Source organism: Lathyrus oleraceus, chromosome 6, assembly GCF_024323335.1.
Source record: "Lathyrus oleraceus cultivar Zhongwan6 chromosome 6, CAAS_Psat_ZW6_1.0, whole genome shotgun sequence".
NCBI lineage: Eukaryota > Viridiplantae > Streptophyta > Magnoliopsida > Fabales > Fabaceae > Lathyrus > Lathyrus oleraceus.
In genome coordinates this window covers 518,384,944-518,406,352 of record NC_066584.1, presented here as the reverse complement: position 1 = coordinate 518,406,352, position 21,409 = coordinate 518,384,944, and the positions used below count along the sequence as shown (strand labels likewise).

Here is a 21,409-nt window from a genome sequence, read left to right as displayed (position 1 = left end):
GTTCGCTCTTAACCCTGACATTGAGAGTCAGGGTGAAGCAGATGAAAGGTGAGTGAAGATTAGACTTCACAGCTCTTATCCCTGTCCAGGGAGAGCTTCAGACAAAGGAGCGTGGGTCCAGAATGGAGGGACCCTTCTACGCTCAAGACTCTGACACAACTGTACAAAGTACAAGATCTTGGGTTAATGTCCCAATGCGTCAACACAGTGGTGTGAGCAGAGGGACGACTCAACAGAATAGCGGGGGATAGATTGCATATCCCTTGGGTTCCGCCAATTGCCTCATAGAGGTCTTTTCCTACTTGGCACAAAAGTAAACAATCACAAACATCGCCTCTTAAGGAGGACTTCAGACAGTTGCCTGGCTAAATAACAAGCCAGGTCTTCCAGACTACATGGAGACAAGAGAGTCTACCTCAACTGGTTTATACAACCAAGCAGCAGCAAGCAAGTTCTTAAAGAACTATAAGCAACTTAATGTACCTGAAATCAATCAAGTATCATCAGTACTCAGACAAACCAACAGTAAATAGCAAAAGTCAAACAGTCAATTTGTACAGTCAACACAATTTAATGCACACAAGTACAAGCCATGAGCCCAAGCTCAAGCATCAAACCCTACAATACAAAATCAATGTTAGTTTATAACATCAAACAAAACTCAATTTAATCAGCCTGCATTGTTCCTCTTAAGCCTTTTGCATTTCAACCTGAAAATCCAAACCAAACATGAGAAACTAGACCACTAGGCCAAGCCTAGGGTCCAAAGGAGATGAAAAAATCAAAACAGCAAGTGAAAATTATTCAAAATCACATTCAAACAAATCAAAAGCAAATGCAATTGGTCCCATGCTCATATCAATCACCATTATCATTTTATGCACAATTTAGTATCAAACATGCAACTTGCAACTTCAAAAGACCAAACAGAACTATCTCAACCAAAAGTATACCAAAACATTTCAATTAATTCCACAAAAATTCACACCTAAACAGGACACATTCAATGGATAGCATGTCAAATTTTAACTCAATTGGACAAAAGGAAGTAGGTCAATGAAAATCAAGAAGTTCAGACAATTTCAAACAAGCCAACACAAGGTATCCAAACAAACATCAACTTCCAAAAATCATAAATCAGTGACACAACAAGATAAATGAATGGGATCAAAAGCATGATGTCCTATAATGTGTCTACAATCCACATGTCAAATTTCACACTCATACAACCAATAACCAGCATTTCACAAAGCAAATGGTAACATGTGTCACACAATGTCAACAAAATGAGCCAACAGAAGAGAAAATCTCAATCAATTAGAAAATGTCATCAAAAATTCCAGATAAAATCACATGTGATCTCAACATACAAATGTTCATTCAGGCAAAATTTCAGCTCAATTCAACATCTCTAAGCATCTTAAATAAAATCATGAAGTTGACCTAGCTTGGTGTGACACAAATTGTCACACCTCTAACCAAAAATTCATATCTCAACATCCAGGTATCCAAAAATTACAAACTACGCATCAAAATCACCATCAAAGTGTCCAGAATATGCACAAAATATTTCATCCATTTATTTGAAAGTATCATCATTTCATGAAGGATATGGCATGGCATGTACAAATGTGACACATCAAACAATCCCTAAGCCAATTAATTTTCCACACATGCACAAAAATAATAAAAATCATGATTAAATTCTACACATCTCAAGGATCATCATGAAAAAAGTCTCACTCAATTTGGATGAAAAATGAATCCTCTAGGATTTTTTGAAGTTCATGTAACAAAATGTAAAATGAAAATGAAAAAGAAATGAAATAATATAATTAATTAATAAGACAATGGCAGAAGCGTAATATTAATGAACCCGGCCAAAACGGCGTAGTTTCAATTTAAAGCAATGGCGCGTTTCTATTGGACGCTACTGGCGGTAAACATGTTTCAAAATTAAGCCAGGCAAAGATTGGATCAAACACGCTTTTGTTCATGTTCTTCAACAAAAAACAATCCAGATTTTCCAGATTTGGTCAAGAACAAAAATCAACCAAACGCAACAATCCATATATCATCATGACCGTCCTTCAACAAGGATTATGAATATGTAAATAATTTCTTCTAACTCTCAACATACGGCACGGATCGAACAAAACAAGTTATGAACATCAAACTTTCAATTACGATTTCTCTCACTTCACTCAACCAAATCACAAACTATAAGCATCATGATAACCTATAATCAAAGACCTACAGAACGCATATCACAATTCATGCAATGGAGGAAATCGAATTTCACCTTGTAGAAGATGGCAGTGCTCGATTTGGATGTATCCACGTGCAAATTGCCAAAACAGATGTAGTACAATGGTAAGGAAGGTGAATGGAGAAGCTAGCTCAGCTCAAGGATGCTCCAATTGCAAGAATGAAGAAATTTCCATTGATGAGCAAGCTTTGGACAGTTGAGATTTAGCTATGCTTTTGCCTTGATTTGTCAAAACAGTCCTTCACCAAGGATTATGAAGCATGGATCCACGAAGAATGAACAAGTTTGATGAAGATTTGAAAAAGATCAAAAATGCTTGATGAAGTTTTGGAGAATTTGGCAAATTTGGAGGGAAATTCTGTTATGGATCTTGGAATATGGAATTGTGATTATGATTCTGTTATGATTAGTGATTTATACTCACTCCTTAATCACCTTGTTAATCCAAATTATCAAAAACCAAGTGATTAGTGTTAATGTGCATTTAGGTGAAAGTCCAAAAATGACCTTGCCAAATAATGCAATGTGACATCTCATGACAGTCCAAACAAGTTTCAATTGTCATATGTGATGTGTTGGAAGTGGTCTCATGTCCAAAGGCCTTGTAAATCTCAAATTCACTATGCCATGCCAAAAATACACATGAATTCACTTGAAATTTGACTTTTTGCCTTGACCATTTTTGATGAATTTTGATCACACACCATGAAAGTACATGTGAAATGGGGTTTGCTCACAAAAAGATCACCCAAATTGGACATTCCATGTGAAAGTTATGCCACTTTGATTATAGGCATTTTTGGAAAATGAATGGACCATAACTTATCAACCATACATGGGAAATTCAAGTTCTTGGACTTTTTGGAAAGGTGAGAGCAAGATCTACAACTTTCATGTTGAACAAATTTTCATTTGAAGCTTTTTTGGACATGTAATTTTGAGGTGAAAAACTTTCCATTTTTGGAAACTTCCATTACAAGTCACTTTCTATTTTTGGCAATTTTTCTCCTGACTTTATTTTCTTCATTCTTGATGTTTGAAATGTCATATGAAACTTGTTTCAACATGAATGAAGTGTATCCAACTCTCTCCCACCTCCAAATCCATAAAATCAAACACAGTTGACCACAGTTGACTTTTCAATTGATAGATGAATTTGGTAATGCACTGATCAAGCTGAGCCCCAATTCTCTGATGAAATGGCTCAAGGATGATACCCTAGCCTCCATAAGCTTAATACAATCATGAAATGATCCCCATATCCATTATAGACCCCATCTCCTTGCCATGCCCTGATTGGCCCAATGCAACTGATTAGGGTTGACCAGTGGTCAAAACCCTAATCTCAAGGTATCTGATCAAACACTTGAATCTTCTGGATGATAACAAGACCATGATGATTATGATGTATAATTGCAACCAAGATAAAGACCAATCTCCTTGAGAAATCATGAAACCCTAATTCATAGCCCAATCCTCAGATGGCTAATGATCAGTCAATAAAACCCTAGGCCTGCATCTCCACCTCTTATCTTCTGACCAAGACTTAGGAGGATGACTTGCACAATGTAACCACATGATATGCAATATGCAATGCCTAATGCGCTAAAATGATATGCAATATGTTAAGCTAGTCCCAAGAGAGGAGGGCAAATTTTGAGGTGTTACAGACAATTCAAACAAAATGAAGTAGTAGTCACTGAACCCTTAACAGGAGTTTCGATAACCATTTATCCACTCATAGAAGACACAACAAGGCCTAGACTTTTCACACAGTCAGCAACAATAAAAGAACGAGTAGCACTGGTATCAATAATATCAATAAAAGGCGTATTATTAATATAACATATACCTCTGATCAACCTGTCATCACTAGAAGTCTGAGTCCCAGTCAAAACGAACACCTTTCCTCTAGTTGACGCTTGCTTAGGCTTCGAGCAACGAGTGCTGATATGTCCTGGTTCACCATAGTTGTATCCAGTCACCATATTCTCTTTGCAATCAGCAACTAGATATCCTGAATTCCTACACTTGTAACACTTCTTTACATCACTCTTGCATTCACTGACACAATGACCCAAGTCACCACACCTATAACACTTAAGAGGAGTAGGAGCACCTCCCCTACTTGGCCTCTTACCATCAATAACTTTTTGTTTACCTTTATCAGTTATAGCATTATATGGCTTCCCATGGTTCAGATTCAGATTTCCTCTTCTCTCGCTTAACCCCTTGTAGTAAGTCGATCGAGCCTTACTATCATCCTCATAAATTCTACAATTGTTTACCAACTCTGGAAACCTCCTGATCCGTTGGTATCCAATCGCCTGCTTAATTTCGGTATGCAAACCATTCTCGAACTTTATACACTTCGAGAACTCAGCAGTCACCTCGCTGTAATGAGGGTAGAACTTAACAAGTTCCACAAATCTGGCAGCATACTCAATAACTGACAAGTTACCCTATTTCAGCTCTGGAAACTCAATCTCCTTCTTCCCATGAACATCCTCAGGAAAGTAACTTCTCAAAAAATCCTTGTTGAACACAGCCCAAGTCACAACTTCAGTTGCAACATCCAACACCTGACGAGTGTTAATCCACCAATCATCAACTTCCTCAACTAGCATATGTATACCGAACCGCACCTTCTGTGCTTCAGAGCAATTCATCACTCTGAAAATCCACTCAATCTCCCTGAGCCAATTATGCGCTCCATCAGGATGATACATACCCTTGGAAGTAGGCGGATTGTTCCTTTGGAACTTCCCCAAATGATGGAACTCGTCGTTCCAACCAACATTAGGTTGATTCTGCACAGCCTGAGCAACAGCCTGCAAAGCAACAACAATAGCAGCATCGTTACTTCCAACCATTTTCTATTTTACACCACCACCACCAACAATGGTTAAAGAGACAACATCGACAATATTCAACTATCACACCACACCGACTCAACAACTTGGCCGGACAGACTGACCTGCTCTGAAACCACTTTGTAACACCCTAAATTTTCCCTGAGTAAATTTAAAACATTGATCAGAGTAAAACAAAATAACATGGAATTTAGGATGATACACTACAACATACAATCAACCTGCTCAGTTATTACATGCACATCACCCATTCCAAAATATAATTCCATATAATCCACACAATAACTATTAACACATAATAGCAACATAACAACCATCCAACATAATAACAAATGCAACCAATGTACAATGCAATGAGACTTAACAACTCGACTCAATGCATGTGGTACCAACATGTGAACACTCAGTTTTACCACTTTGATCCTCACCTCCTAGGATCAAAGTCATCAATTTGTTACCATCACCTTCGATAATATCTTACTGATTCCATCAACTTCGAAATTAACTACCGTCCAATCAACACAATGGGATTTGAGGCTCTCCAACAACTGATCATCTATCCAACAACATGAATAAATGCAACATACAATATATGCAACAATAACATCATGCACAAGGACCCACATCCGTAATCAATGTACACCAGCAATACTGGCCATCATGCATCAACCACATGTTATACAACTCAACAATATCAACATACAACATAATAAGCAACAACAATGCATTTAAGGTTATGTCACACAAATAATATAATTCCTTCCAACACCATCACATAGAAAAATATTCATTTTCAGGTACTGAAACAAGTTATAAATGACAGTACACACTCTCATCTTTCCGGAACATCGAACCGCACATCAAACGTAGTTACGGAGCTCAAGTTACGTTATTTTTAATTTCCCAATTTTTTTTACGTAATAGTGGTAACCGGTTATGCTCGAATCAGTAACCGATTACGGGCTTCGAAAGCAGCCCAAAAACCTATTTTTCACCGTTTGAGGCCTTCCAAACCTCTGAGTTCAATTCCGTAAAAACCTCCGATCTCAAAATTCGACATCCTATAATTATTCAATGATTACAATAACAAATTCACATTATATCACAGATTAGCATAAAAAATCATTCATTCTCATCAACTCATATGTACCCCAAACCTCCCAACAGCAACAATTGCACCAATTCATCATTACAATTCTGAACTGAAACGACATCAATTCACACAACTTTTACATCACACAATCCAGTCAAATTTCATGGGTTTAACAACAACATTTTCATCATTCCCACAATTCAATCAAATTTCATGGGTTTAACAACAACATTTTCATCATTCCCACAATTCAATCAAATTTCATGGGTTTAACAACAACATTTTTATCATTCCCACAATTCAATCAAATTTCATGAGTTTAACAACAATATTTTTATCATTCCCACAATTAATCAAATTTCATGGGTTTAACAACAACATTTTCATCTTTCCCACAATTCAATCAAATTTTATGGGTTTAACAACAACACTTTCATCATTCACACAGTTCAATCAAATTTCATGGGTTTAACCGCAACATTTTCATCATTTCCACAATTCAACACAGAGAAGAAAACACAAAACCTACATGACATAATCTAATCACCATCATAATGTTAATCCTTAGATAATCAGAATCTTACTCTTACCTTAGAGTTCATAGCAATAACTTCTTTAACCTTCAACAATGGTGAATCTCCCCTTGAGTCATAACCTTTTTTCTCTCTTTCTCTGCTTCTCCTCTTTTCTCCCCAAATGTTACGTATGGAGTTTCTATCCCAATACCCCTTTTATATTTTTACTAGAAATCCTATCATTTTATTAACTTATTATATTATCACTATTTTCTTAATAATAATAGTAATAGTAATAATAATAATAATAGTAATAATAATAATAATAATAATAATAATAATAATATTAATAATAATAATCCACTCAAATTAAATAATTAAATTAATATTCATATAATATTTATTAATTAAATAAATAATAACTAATATGATTAATTAGTTTTACTCACACCACCACCATTTCTACACTTGTCCCACACACTCCCCAACACCTTAATTTGTAAGGCAACTACCCTGCATCAAGGGTACACAACACATCAAAACACCAATCAACATAACACAACCGTAATTATCACTTAATTAATTTACGGAAAATGATTTAAATAAAACCGGGGAGTTACATTCCTTGCAAACCTTTGGGATGTCCATCAATGGAAGGTCAGGAAAGAAGAACAAAGGTATATCTTTTGTTTCCAACTCTGAAGAGAGTCAATGAGATAAAAAAGAGAACTTTTCAGATGATATATAACTCTTATTAGTAAAAAGTTCAACAATTCCTTGAAATATCTGAAGAGAAAGTGGAAGACAAATGTCTAAGATAAAAGGTTTGACATGAGTCCCTAGATCAAAGACATGAGTAAGGAAAACTCAATGGTGAAAAGGGTACTCAATACTTTAAGTGTGAAGGCTTTGGAAACATTAAATCCGAATGCCATACCTTTCTAAAGAAACATAAAAGAGTCTTTCTGCCACTTGGTGTGATTCTGAAAGTGAGGAAGAATCTGCCAACATTGTGATAACTTATTTTGGTCTATGTAAGTCTGATGGTGAATCTAGTACTTAAGACATATATGAAGAAGAGCTTGATGCTTCATTTATGTTATTGCACTCTAAATAGAAATAAGTCTACTTAATAATAGAAAACCAGAAGAAAAAACTATAGGTGTACTTCAGAATGAAACACAGGAACTTACATCAACCATCACAGGTGTAGAAAAGGAGGTTTGCATGCTAGGTGATTAGCGTGCATATCATAGCCCTTTGGGGGTGGTAGCTAATTCCCATGGTGAGGAATTAGTGAGTGAGTCACTAGGTCTCAAATGAGTGGGACTAGTGGGCTTGGTAGCCGTGCCTGGATTTGGACGGTGAGGTGAACTATATGTTCACAAATAGTCGGTACCGCATGCATGGAGTCTCATTGCATTTGTATTGTATGGCGTATAATATGAATGGATGTATTCCAATATTATACGTGTGTTTTGTGGTTGAGTTGAGTATGATTTTAGTTGATGTTGCCGTTGCTGAACGTATGGTCTGATTAGGGTGATTAATGTGTTAAATTACTTAGCATTACATGATGTTTTATAATGCTTATTATATTGATTGAGGGACTCACCCTTACAACTATTTTTCAGGTAACGAGCAGTGAGTTGAGTAGAAGCTAATGTTCGGAGTCTAGTGTAATTCCTTAGTGGGTCATGCTCTGATAGATGTAACATCGGGACGGGATGTTTTGTCTTATTTTCATTGTTGGTTGTTGAATGATTTTACATGTATGAGTTACATGTTTTTGAATGATCGATTTGATCTGTATCCGCTGCGTATTATGCAAATGTTTTAATAAATAAATGAGCATGACAAGCTATTTTGATAAATGCGTGAGGTTATTTGTGTGACACCCTTAACTGCATAATTACTCTGATTTATATATTGCTATTTTAATTAAATATTTGGGGTATTTTAGAAGGGTGTTACAGACTGTATGTCACAACTTTGTGCTCAACATGTGTCACCTCATCACAATAGTAACAAGAAACAAACTCTAATATGCCACCATTGTGGTAAATATTGACATACAATGCCTTATTATTACGAATGGCTTAAGTTAAATATCAGAAGATGCAAGGAAGTCCATTCTAAGAAGAAATGAAACCCCAATGCTACATCAACTATGAGAAAATTGTGCAATAAAAGGGTTATCTACTTTAAGTGCCATTGAAAAGGCCTTGAAGTTACTGCCCCAACAACATGAATCCATGGTCTCCCAAGTAAACAACTGTAAGCAAGGTTAATGTCTATCACTTGGAACGTAATGGTAAATAGACGGGGTCTAACACGAATTGGTAAATAGATCTCACTGATTACTTGTCTTCTAAAACCACTGAAAGCTCTTACAATTAATGCAATAACCCTCATTTCTACTCCTTTAACTAATAGTTGATTCAACATGTTCTTTGGCATTACGTTGAGAGATGAACCAATATCTATAAGAACTCTGGATAGGAGAGAGTGTCCATGTAGGTAACAGAGATATGCAATGCCTTATTGTGGGAAGCTCCTCCGACTGATAGTTCAGCATCATTGAATCCTAGGTTACAACTGACTGTAATATTTGCGACTACCTCAATGAACTGACCAATGGTGATATCTTGCATTACATGGGCAATATTAAGTACCTTCATCAAAGCTGCTTAATGAGCCTCTGAGCTCAAGAGCAGTGATATTACTGAGATCTTAGATGGAGTTTGACCTAATTGGTCTTTAAGTTACTGCCATAATGAGGAAGTTGATGAACTCTTTTTTTCCAACATAATAAGGAACACCAAAGAGAACAATTTGAGTAAAAACATTAATAATGTTGTCAAGAAATCTGTCAGTGGTGATGAGGATGCTATTATTGGTATCATGTCTCTTCTTATTAAGGATATTATACTGAAATATTTATGCCAACTGAGGATAACCCTTGAAAGAATGCTGCCAAAAGAAGCTTTGATCTTTGAAGAGGATGTTCAGCTGGTAGAGGAAGTCATTGTGAAAGACAATGATAAAGCTCGCACGTGTAGTGTTGACTTGTCAGATAACATAGTGGATCATGTTGTTCATCAAATGCAGTTTGACCTTGAGTTAAACATGATATAAGATATTGGATATCTTCCTGAATTTCAATAAAATCTAATGAAGAATGATATAGATGATAAGGAAGTTGCTTTCAAAGATGTGACAAACATCTTGAGTATCATAGTGGCAAGTGAGTCCTTAATTCAGAAAAAGGACGAACAAGTCGTTCTTAGTTACTATGAAGAATTTATAATGCCTCAATCAGAGTCAAATGCTGAAACAAGTGTCTCAATCATTGTGTTTGACATTTAGAAAAGGCTAGATGGTAGAATGTTAAAGGGGATATCGTTGTCAAAATAAGTTTTGACATTTGAAGAAGTCGTTCAACCACTGAAGGAAATTTGTGTGACAGACAAGTATAACCTCATGATAAGTTTCAATGGTTATGATGATAGTGATGGATGCTTCTTTATTGTCAACAACATGATATCCTGGGTCAGTAAGGAGAGAATCATTATTATTTTGTCTTCTGATGAAGCTAAATTCTCTACTGCTGGGATCAGTGGTAAGCAATTGCTTTGGATGAAGAAAATGTTGAAAGAGTGTAATGTGGGACAAGATGTCATGGAATTTGTCTCTAACATTTCTACTAAGCCATTAAATGCAATACACTTTGAAAAAGGGGTATGCATTTGTGAGAATCAATAGCAATCAATGCTAGGGAGTTATGACAAAAGAGAAAAAGTATTTATCTCCCCTAAGACCACTTTGGCACAAAAATTAAGACGAATTATTTTCTTATCTCAAGTGTGGTATAATTGGACTATCGTTACAATTAAGAAAAACAAACGTCTTGATTTACCTTACTCTCAGATTACAAAGATCTCTCTGATCATTCAAGATCTTCATCTCAACATGAATCAAAATTCTATGGTTTATCTAAACAATATAGTGAGAGCATACTTGTTAAAGAAATCGAGGTTCCCAAGGATATTGAGGATTTGTTGGAGTCTTGGTTAAATAAGGCCAAGGAAGCTAGATATGTTAGGAATAACATCGCCATTATTGAACCTTCTAGTGGAAGATTCGGCCTTAAGAAGATAATCATCTCAAATATGCATCCTAAGAAGATAAAGAGGATAAAGGTTGCAGTTACAGAGCTAATGGAATCAAATGACTCAAGTGATTATGAGTCAAATGAGGATAGCTTAAATTGGCTTTTGATCTAAGGAGCTGATGTTTGGAAAAAATTTGGATTTGTAAAGGCTTTATAGACTTTTTGAACTCTTGTATAATAAAACAGATCTAATGCTTGTGCATTTCTGGATATTGTTCTGGTTGTTCTACTCATGTTTTTGACCGTGTATGTGCTAGCATACTAACCTATACATGACTGACATCAAGGTGTTACTTGATACTTACCCTTTTCCAAATTATGGCAAAAAGGGGGAGTAGAATTGGTATTTGTCTGTCTGAAATAACACATGTATTTGTTTAGTAATAGCCATCTATGGTAAGTGATGATGTTGTGCTCATATGTTTCAACATCAGGCAAGACATGTGGCACTTATGTTGTGAGCTTTTATGTTAGTAGATTTTTGCATATCTTGTTATTAACTACTAACTGTTTGTGTTATGCATGACTAAGATGTGAATGATTACATGCCTATCTGACAAGTTGGGTGGGGGGGGGGGGGGGGGGGGGGGGGTGGAGCTATGCAGCGACGATCAGGCAACCGACAAGGGAAATTGTGGTATGAGGGATAAATTTGGATAAACAAATTTTTTGTGTACTATTCTTTTATCTGCCCCTTACTTATTGTGGATTTGCTTACTTATTAGGGGACAAACAAGAAACACAATTCAAAGGTAGAAGAAAATGGGAAACTCTTCAATCACTTCATCTACCAATTTCTCATCCACCACCACCTTGAAAAATCAAACCTCGCCCAAGGAGAGTTTAGGGTACAAAAATTCAGCTTAGTTTTTTTTGCCTCGTCGAACCTCTGTTCTTTAGCAAGAGTGGCCTTCATTCTCACCTATTCCAATAAATTTCCCTATTTCAATTTTTTCCCTCAAGTTATTAATGGTACATGTAGAGAATCCACCCACTCCTTCAACCCATTTACTTCCTCGTCTTATTTTCTGATAGTTTCATTCTTCTCCTTTTTCTTTCCCTCTAACTTCTCGAGGAATATCTTGGTATCTGAATACTTGGTTTTCATATACATCAGAATATCGTTCATCAGCTTCATTTGTGTTTCATATGTTTCCATATGTTTTTGCAATTTCTTACTCTTCAGCTTAAAACTCTTCTCCCTTCTTTGCAAGGAAGACAATCCATATGTTATCACATTTCCCAGCAATATGCTTCGAAACAAATAGGTCTCAATCATCTAAGTTTTTTATTGAGAATCCATATTTTTGACTGCTTGAATATCTGTCGGGAAGTTGAAGTGTTGTCTGACGAAGTCGATTGGTTTTTGCGCTAGTATGTCGTGTCCTGTCAGAAAACTAGTGGACCAAATTCAAGGAACGTGTGAGATCAAAGAACATTGTCGAGGTAAACAGGTCAATCAAGATTGTTTGATAAGGAACATGAACAACATGTAATGTGAAACCATTTGATAATAAGTTAAGTGAAGTTCTTTCATCCTACGACCATGATTAGTTCGACCCTAGAATACGAACCAACTCGCCCAATTGTCTTTGAGCAAGTTCGTTCCCTCAACCACTTTACCCTTACGACCTTGTGTTTAGGGGGTTGTAGATTGCCGTTAGTATCATAGCTATAAGCCCACACATCACAATGACCTCAACCCAACGTCCTATAGTCACATGGGACACATGAGAGATCTTAAAATGGGATGCGACGAAGTTGATCATGTGCTCGACACATGGCCGAGGTAGCCACATCATGAGAGATCCTCGAAAAAGGACCACTAGCCACGATCGTTGATAGAGAAGGGTTAAGTGGATTGAGTCCAAAGAGGGGCCTGAAGGCTGTTACGATTTTTTGCTAGGCCTAAAAGACTACAAATATGTACCTAGAGGATCATGTTAAAGGATCACATACACAAATCACATACTTAAGACCTCCTACTTGGTATATCGTTGAAAGAGTCTATACTATTGTACTTAAGTAAAAACAATAAAAACAAGAAGACCTATGAAGTGTGGGCTTCTACTTTTGCATAGTGAAATGAGCTGCCAATGGAGCTTGGAATGATTTTTAAAATCGAAAAATAAAGTAGATGATTTTCAGCATGAACTTATATGACTGTTCTGCAAAACAATATGGCTTAACATCTATGGTGTTGTAGGTGTTGTTCTCCATAAAAAAACATTGTGGATGTAAAAAACATTGATACAATTATAGACTATGAGACATCTAAGGACTTTTATAAATATTTTCACTTAAGAATGGTTAAAAAATGTGATTGGACATAATTCAACTCTACAAAACTGATTTATAGGGTAAGGATTGTCACCACTTATAAAAATATGTTTAGATCAATATATTGTACGATATAAGACTCTTAACACATCCCCTTTTAATATTATGTTAAGAAATGCAGTTGAATCTAATTCACCTCTACAAAACCGACTTGTAGAATGAGAAGTGCCCCACCTTTTAAGAACATGCTGGAACAAGAATAACTCTTATAGTATTATAGATATGTTAAAGCTCTTAAATAAAATGATAAAGGTGATTGCTTGTTTTATTCTACATTTCTAACTAGTCTCATCCTCACTTCTATCCTTCCGATGCTATAAAAATAAGTTATCCATTCCACTTGCTCAAACCAATAAAGCCAGTTTAAAAGAAAATCAACTTCTACTTTCAAATACAACTATCAAATTAAGAAAAGGAATAGATATTTCTAGACTATGTCTACCACAGGTAGATTATAACATACACTGTATGTACAATTTCCTTCATTATTCGTTTAAAGTTGGAAGGTACAAAAATCAGTTTCCATCAAAACCTTGACTTCTATGCAGTGCCATAGATTCTCATAAAACATAGTAAGTTTATGTATTTTGTTTACATCCGCAAGTGCAATTCTCAAGATCTTCATGAAGCTTCTGAAAAGCGGTGAGAAAAGGTGATAGAATCAAGATCAGCAGAGGCAGTATTAAGAATGCTGTATTCATAGGAAGCTCATTTTACATACCTGGACTTGAGTTTGAAGACCTTTGATATGTTGAACTGCCAAATCTAGCATGTCTGAATAACTTGTTTGCTACAGTGACATTTTGAAACAACATTAAGCAACCTATAATATACACAGTTAAACTCAATTGAAGAAGCTTGAGTCCAAGCTTTAGTAATTCAAACAATGACCGATCCATAGCTAAACAGGTTCATCTGAATCTAAATAGACCACCTAAATATTTCACTACTAGTGCTACTTTCAATCACTCAAATTAATGTGTGCATTATCTTAAACAATGCTTATAAAATTGAAGATAAATTAGGAAACATAAGTACCAAATTAATACTAACAGGTAAGGAAAGTTAGGAAACAAGACTAAGAAAGCGATTATACCTTATCCATATTGGGCACAAGATCCTGCAATTTCTTCAACTTTCCACTTATTCTAGTTCTTCTCTCCTACATATATGCAATGCAATAGAGTTGATATGTATATACATATAGTATTTGAAATAGAAACAGAAAGAAAAATGACAGAGTAGAGTTATAACCCGTTCAGCAATGCTTCGAGGATGAGTGGCACAGCCACGCTTAGCGCGGATTTTACAAGGGACGGAATCTTGAGGAATATGCATAAGCTTGTCCATTTCCATAGAAGTTTGTGGGAGACTATACTGAATTAGATCAAAGTAGAAAAATTGAATGGATCAATAGGATGGATGAAGAATATCATCAATTGCGAAAAAAGATACTAGTAGGAGGACTACCTGAGTTTCGAGGGCGTTGAGGCAATGAAGAAGAAGGTCGGGATCGTCGTCGTTTCTACTCGAACGCTTATTATTAGATTGATTTTGAGAAACAGAAGAAGAAAATACTATAGAATTTGAATTGTTATTGTTATTATTGTTATTATTATTATTATTATTATCAGATCCTCCACCCCAGTTACTGTTATGCAATGATCCATTTCCTCCCGCTACTGCTGCAGCATAATCAACACTATTTTCGGATATTCTAGAAAGACATTCTTGCCCTTGTCCTCCTCCCGTGAAGCTCAATTCAGACTTCAATCTCGATCCTCCATTTCCGCCTCGCGTGATTGTGAACCCCGCTGCAATTATTACATACTGTTTTTTAATTTCATTACTCATGATGAAAATTGAAATAAAAAAAAAAAGTATTAATATTCTATGAGATCTATCTAATTCTAATTTAATGAAATCCATTGACTAATTGCATAATTATGATAATTAGAAGAAAAACAGTTATGAGATACCGCTATTATTATGATTGAGAGTGGCCAGATGGTTGAGGAAACCGGCGGGAGAGCTTTTCTGACGGACCAAAGACGATCCATCAAAGCCTTCGTAAGAAGATTTCTGCTGTTGCTGTTGCTGTTGTTGCTGCTGGTGTTGGTGGTGTTGCTGGTGAGCGGAGTCGCCGGAGAAATAATGTCCAGTCCCCGGGAGAAGGCGCGATCCTGCTAGAACAGCATCGACGGTGCTGGTGAGGAGAGAGCCGGGTGCAGAACCGTATCTTGTGAGACCTGTTTGACTTATGGAGCTCTGTTGTTGCTGAGAAGAGGAAGAAGAAGAACCAGAAGACGAAGGAGGACGATACATGATGATGATGATGATGATAGAGTTGAATAATGTGAATCTGTGTGCGAGAGAGGAGAGAAAAGAAGAGAAGACTACGAAGAAAGAAGATGGAATGATTAAATAAAGAAGCAAGTTGTTGTTAGTTGGGATGAGGTTAAAGACTGTTTACAAATATCTATTTAGCACAAAACAAGATATTAGAGATTAGATGCGCTGTCTCACACTCCACTTGTACAATTGTTTATGACAACTTGTTAATATCACGTGCCCTTTTTCATCAAAACATGCCCACCTTCACGGTATCTCCATTTTTTATGTCCCACAATTGTCAATTTTCAAAACTATACAATGGTATGCACTAAACTTACCACTCACTATCTTTGTTTTTTTTTTAATGTTTAGTACTCATGTGGATTCCATTGGCGGCTTTTCTCCATTCATGGCATGCCTAAGCATTTGAGCTCAATTCAAAAGATTACTAATTTATTACATACAGCTCGCTTTTGGGCTTCAAATTCCGACATGATCTGTTAGAGATGTTTATGTTTGATACGGTGGATTGGAGTATTTGCGAAGAAAGATGTGCATGTGAATTTCTTGACTTATGAGATGGAAGATTGACATTTATGTTAGTTGATATTTTGGTGTATGATTTTGATTGTAATTTTTTCATTTATGAGATTGAGGACTTAAGGTTTTAATATGAAACAGATAATCTTCAATGTCGCTTCAAATAAAGTGGATAAATATGAGAAAATGTATTATGACAATCAACATGTTTTTATATTATTTGCATTTGACATTTTTGACTTCCTGTAGAATCCAAAAACTCATGCTAGCAATGTTGTATTTCCTAAGGTGATACACATGGTTTTAACATGATTGATTTTGCCATTTAAAAGGGGATAGCGACGAAGGTTGTTATCCGCTTAACTTTCATGTTCGTGTATTCTTTATTATATTCGATGTAAAATACGAGTATAAAACTTTAAATTTGGAGGACAAGGCTCATTCAAAGCTATCAAAAACATCTCTTTTAAAAAGGTTAAAATTTTCAAATATCATGTTCGGTGTTTTGAGACGTTTGAAAGAAAGTTACATATTTAAAAAGAGCTATCAAACATTATAGGAATTTGAATTAAAAGTGTATTTGAAAATTAATTAAAGGTGGTTACAAATTACATGACACTCACATAAGAAAGAAGAGGGTTAACTTATATTTGTCTAAAACTTACATGTTGGATATAGGTTTCTCCTTATTATTAATATACCTGCTTATTTGCTTTTTAGTTCATATTCTTCTTTATTGCATTTCTACTACTTTTAATTTTGTAACCCATGCAGTCTATTCGAAAAATGAGTAGCATAAATAATTTGAATGTTACAAAGAACTTAGACTATAACATACACCAATAAGCATATCAAATAAGAATCTAATAGGATCTAACGTGTATCCTAGATCGTAACGACCCAATTAAACGTGTGTCTAGAATCACATAATTAAGTTATTATAATCTTGATACAAAAACATAATACAATAATAAAAGGGCCACATAAGTACAAATATGTGCATACATATCATATTATACTAAAAATTACAATACATAACTCCAAAATATATGCATACATATTACTCATCTTTGTCCTAACACAGTCCCTACTGCAATGTTACTAGCATCATGCATGATCTCAAAAGGAATAGACCAATTTAGGGCAATCATAATAGGTGCACATACCAACTTACCCTTTAATGTCTCAAATGTAACCATACACTCCTTGTCAAAAGTGAATGACTTCTCAGTCACAAGCAAATTAATTAAAGGTTTAGCAAATTTTGAAAAATCTCTTATGAGCATGCGATTGAAACCTTATGTCTTAAGAAACTTCTTATTCCTCTCTCATTCATAGGAGGTGGGAGATTAGCAGTCACCTCCATTTTTGCTTTGTCCACTTCAACTTCCTTGTGGAAAATTTTATGACCCAATATTATACCTTCTTGCACCATAAAATGACATTTCTCCCAATTCAAAATCAGTTTGTTAGCTGACACATTTCTAAGACAATAGATAAGTTAGTTAAACAGTTATCAAAAGAAGAATCAAAAATAAAAATATCATCCATAAACACTTCCATATGCTTTCAAGCATGTCGACAAATATGGTGTCATATATCTCTGAAAGGTAGCAGGGGTGATGCACAATCCAAATGACATCCTTATGTAGGCAACAATACCATAAGAGCATGTGAACGTTGTTTTCTCTTGATCCTCACGGGCTACAACAATCTAGTTATTCATGGAGTACCCATCCAGAAAATAATAGTACCGGTGACTGGCAATCCTCTCCAACATCTGATCAATGAAAGGGACAGGAAAATGATATTTCCTTGTTACAGTGTTGAGCCTTTTGTAATCAATACACACTCTCCATCCAGTTACTATTCGAGTGGGAATTAATTCATCTTTATAATTCATTATCACCATTTTTCCTCCCTTCTTTGGGATCACATGCACATGACTCACACATGAACTATCAGATATAGGATAAATCATTCATGCATCCAACAATTTCATCACTTCCTTTCTCACTACTTTTTTCATTAATGGATTCAACCTTCTTTGGGGTTGAACCACTGGTTTGTGGTTATCTTCCATCAGTATTTTGTGCATGCATATTGTTGGGTTGATCCCTTTTAAGTCCCCAATGGTTCATCTCATATAACTTTTGTATTTCTTGAGTACCTGTACCAATTTCTCTTCTTCTTTTTCTTGTAACCCTGAAGTGATGATTGCCATACAATTTCTTTTAGTGTCTAGGAAGACACATTTCAGATTCTTAGGTAACTGCTTCAACTATGTACCTTTTTCTGATTCCTTTGTGCTTTCTGCTTCTTATGGTGCCTTTAAATCCTGCCACCAATGTGGTTTGGATCTTGGCCACTAAGTTTGTGCCCACATCATAGTTAGCACTTACTTTTCTTTTTCATCTTCATTTTTCTCTATTTCTTGAGCAGATAGGCTAATGAATCTTTCCAATGGTAACTTAGATATTTGCATCTGAATAAACTGAGAAATCATTGTGTCAAACACCTCAATTGTATTACTAGTACTCACATCATCTTTGTACCTCACAGTATTCCTAACATCAATTTTTAATTCTTCATCATAAACCTTAAGGGTCATATTTCATTCTTATATTTATATCATGCATCTTCAGGTCTCTTGGAACTATCTTTCATCTTCTGACATTTCAAGAATCACAAAATCAACAGAAAAAACACAATTTTGTCTATTTTTACTAGAACATCTTTTCACCGAGTGATCTGTAAACTGAAGTGTCATCTGGTATCTCAAACAATACCAATGCCTAACTTTCTATAGATGTATAAAGGCATAAGACTCACACTAGGTCCAAAATCAATAAGCGTCTTCTTGAATTTTCTATTTCCAATTGTGCATGAAATAGTGACAGAGTTCCTATCTTTTTTTTCCACAGGGATCTTCATACCTTGCAAAAAGCACTCCAAGTTTCAGCCAAAAGTACAGGTTCAATGTCAGTGGTATGTTTCTTGGAGATGATATCTTTCATGAACTTGAAATATATAGGAATTTGCTATAGTGCCTCAGAAAAAGGGATATTTATTTCAAGCTTCTTGAACATCTCTAAGAAATTTTCGTAATTCTCCTCATGTTGATCTTTCTTCTTTGGTCTCGGGGGATATTTGAGTCTGATAACATGTTTTGGCTCTTTCTGTTTTTCCTTCTTAACCACTTTTGGTGTGGCCATTTCTTCAGGGCTTTTCTGATAACCCGTTATCTCCAAATCTACCTCGAAGATATGGTTTTCTTCAAATGATTTATCTTCGGGACTCTTAGTTGTCTTCCCATTTTTTATTATCACAACACTCATATTATTATGTTCTATTGGATTTGTCACAGTCACACTAGGAAGGGAACCTTGTGCTTGAGAACCAACTATTTTTTGTGCTATCTGACCTATCTAAACTTAGAGGTTCTTAATAGAAGTTGTAGTGTTCCTTTGGTTGTTCCTTGTATCTTCTTGGAATTGGGAGTTTTGAGCGGCCATATTTTTAATGGATATTTCCCAATCTTCCTTCTTAGGAGCCTCTTGTTGATATTATTGTTGGAACTGATTCTGGTAGTTTTGCTGAGGTTGGTACTATTGTTGATTCTGATAATGAATAGGACCCTGTTTGTGAACACTCTCCTGCTGATCTTTCCAAGAGAAATTCAGATGATTCTTCCAACCTAGATTTTAAGTATTAGAATTGGGGTTGTTCTGCTTTAGATAATTCACTTCTTCAGTTTGTTGCGCAGTTGTAGCACAGTGCTATATGAGGACCACCATAATCTGTTGAACAAAATTTCAACGACATAACGACATATAATCGATCCCGTAGATTCAATTCGATTTAACATATGCAACACAATAAAATGAAGCAGCAACAACCAAAATATTTTTTACAATATTCATCATTACAAACTATTGACAATTAATAAACTAACAAAAAAAATAAGCAGCATCGCTATCCTGAATCGAAACTTAATCGCAACATAAAACAATGCGTAAATAACACAAACTCGAACGAAATCTCGCAATCAAAAAAATTACCAAAACAAATTGTTGATGATGCCAAGTTGTGAAGATGGAAAGAGGAAAATCGATGGTTGAAGCTGTGAGTACAGTGGGTCTAAGTTGTGTGATGGTGAAACAGAGGGAGTGGTTTGGTTAGTTTACACTGCGGCTTGGAGATGTTAGGTGGTAAGGGTGGCCAAGGTTTTGTGAAGAAAGTTGGATAAACATCCAAGAGATAGGAGTTGTCTTCTTCCTTACTTGAGACTTGCATTTTTGTTTTTTGTGAAGAGGAACCCATTGTTTCCAACTTATTTTCCTTACTTTGTATCACCAAAATGAGAGAGAGCAAGTTAATTTGTGGTGAGCTTGTTGGATCGTTGGTGGAGAGTGAGGAAAGGTTGGATTTGGTTGGTGCAGATTTTAATGGCGAGAGGCGGAGCAGATTTTTTGAGAGAGAAGAGGTCAGTGTTTTTAAAATCCAGAGACAATGACCATGAAAATCTTTGTGTTACTGAGTGTATTGAGAGAGAGAGCATCGTCTATTTAGGCCATGTTTGGCTTTATTAAAATCCTAAAAATTGTTTTTTGATGTTAAGAGAGGGAGTGACGTGTTCCCTTTGATGCTGAATGGAGAAATCTCAAAATATCTTCATCTCATTTTTACAAGCGTGTGAGTCCAAAAGGGCCTTCCCCTACGTGTGTTTCCTTGATTTTTTCCTTTGGATGTGTCGAAGTGGTTATTGGTTGAGAAGGATAATTGGGGATGGGGATCAAAGTATTTTTTCAATTAAGACCATTAATTATTTTGATCCAATGAATATGATTAACACAAAAAACAGACATTAGAGTTTATAAAAAAAAAAGAAGTCCATATTGCCCTAGGATATTTTACAAGATTAAAATAAATTTAAATGCAATAAAATGAATAATAATAAATAGAGCAAATAAAAATCAGTCGATTATTTATTTAACTCTGTATTTTTTCTGAATATTTTGATAAATAAAAAAAATAAAAAAATAAAAAAGAATAAAAATTTGCCACGAAAATGCACGAAAAAGAAAAATGAATATATTAAAATGATTTACGTGAAATATACTTCCGTAAAACATACAGGTTTAGACTGAATTTTGCAATAAAAATGTTCAGTTGAAAAAGCTCAGGCTGGTCGAATTGCGAACGTAAATGAGATCGAAAAAATAAAATGAGCACACCAGGTTAAACTACGAGAATCATAGATCAACAAAA

General features: G+C 35.4%; 2 protein-coding genes across 3 annotated transcripts; both read right to left on the bottom strand.

The window, feature by feature from the left end:
• Positions 1 to 3,999: 3,999 nt before the first annotated feature.
• LOC127096532 (uncharacterized) lies at positions 4,000 to 7,761 on the bottom strand. The gene is made up of 7 exons (XM_051035091.1): positions 7,688 to 7,761; positions 7,196 to 7,263; positions 6,293 to 6,344; positions 6,138 to 6,203; positions 5,247 to 5,283; positions 4,751 to 5,145; positions 4,000 to 4,663 (listed from the first exon to the last, which is right to left on the bottom strand). The coding sequence occupies exons 1-7, from the start codon at positions 7,759 to 7,761 to the stop codon at positions 4,000 to 4,002; spliced, it is 1,356 nt and encodes a 451-aa protein (XP_050891048.1).
• A 5,815-nt stretch (positions 7,762 to 13,576) lies between these two features.
• On the bottom strand, positions 13,577 to 15,791 carry LOC127091289 (transcription factor bHLH128). Of its 2 annotated transcripts, none has more exons than XM_051029881.1 (6): positions 15,244 to 15,791; positions 14,735 to 15,078; positions 14,519 to 14,641; positions 14,361 to 14,426; positions 13,986 to 14,054; positions 13,577 to 13,896 (listed from the first exon to the last, which is right to left on the bottom strand). In XM_051029881.1, the coding sequence occupies exons 1-6, from the start codon at positions 15,587 to 15,589 to the stop codon at positions 13,843 to 13,845; spliced, it is 1,002 nt and encodes a 333-aa protein (XP_050885838.1). In that variant the 5' UTR covers positions 15,590 to 15,791; the 3' UTR covers positions 13,577 to 13,842. The 2 variants fall into 2 exon arrangements, 1 of the variants encoding a protein (XP_050885838.1); XR_007791902.1 differs by having other exon boundaries at positions 13,670 to 13,896; positions 13,986 to 14,087.
• Positions 15,792 to 21,409: the final 5,618 nt, after the last annotated feature.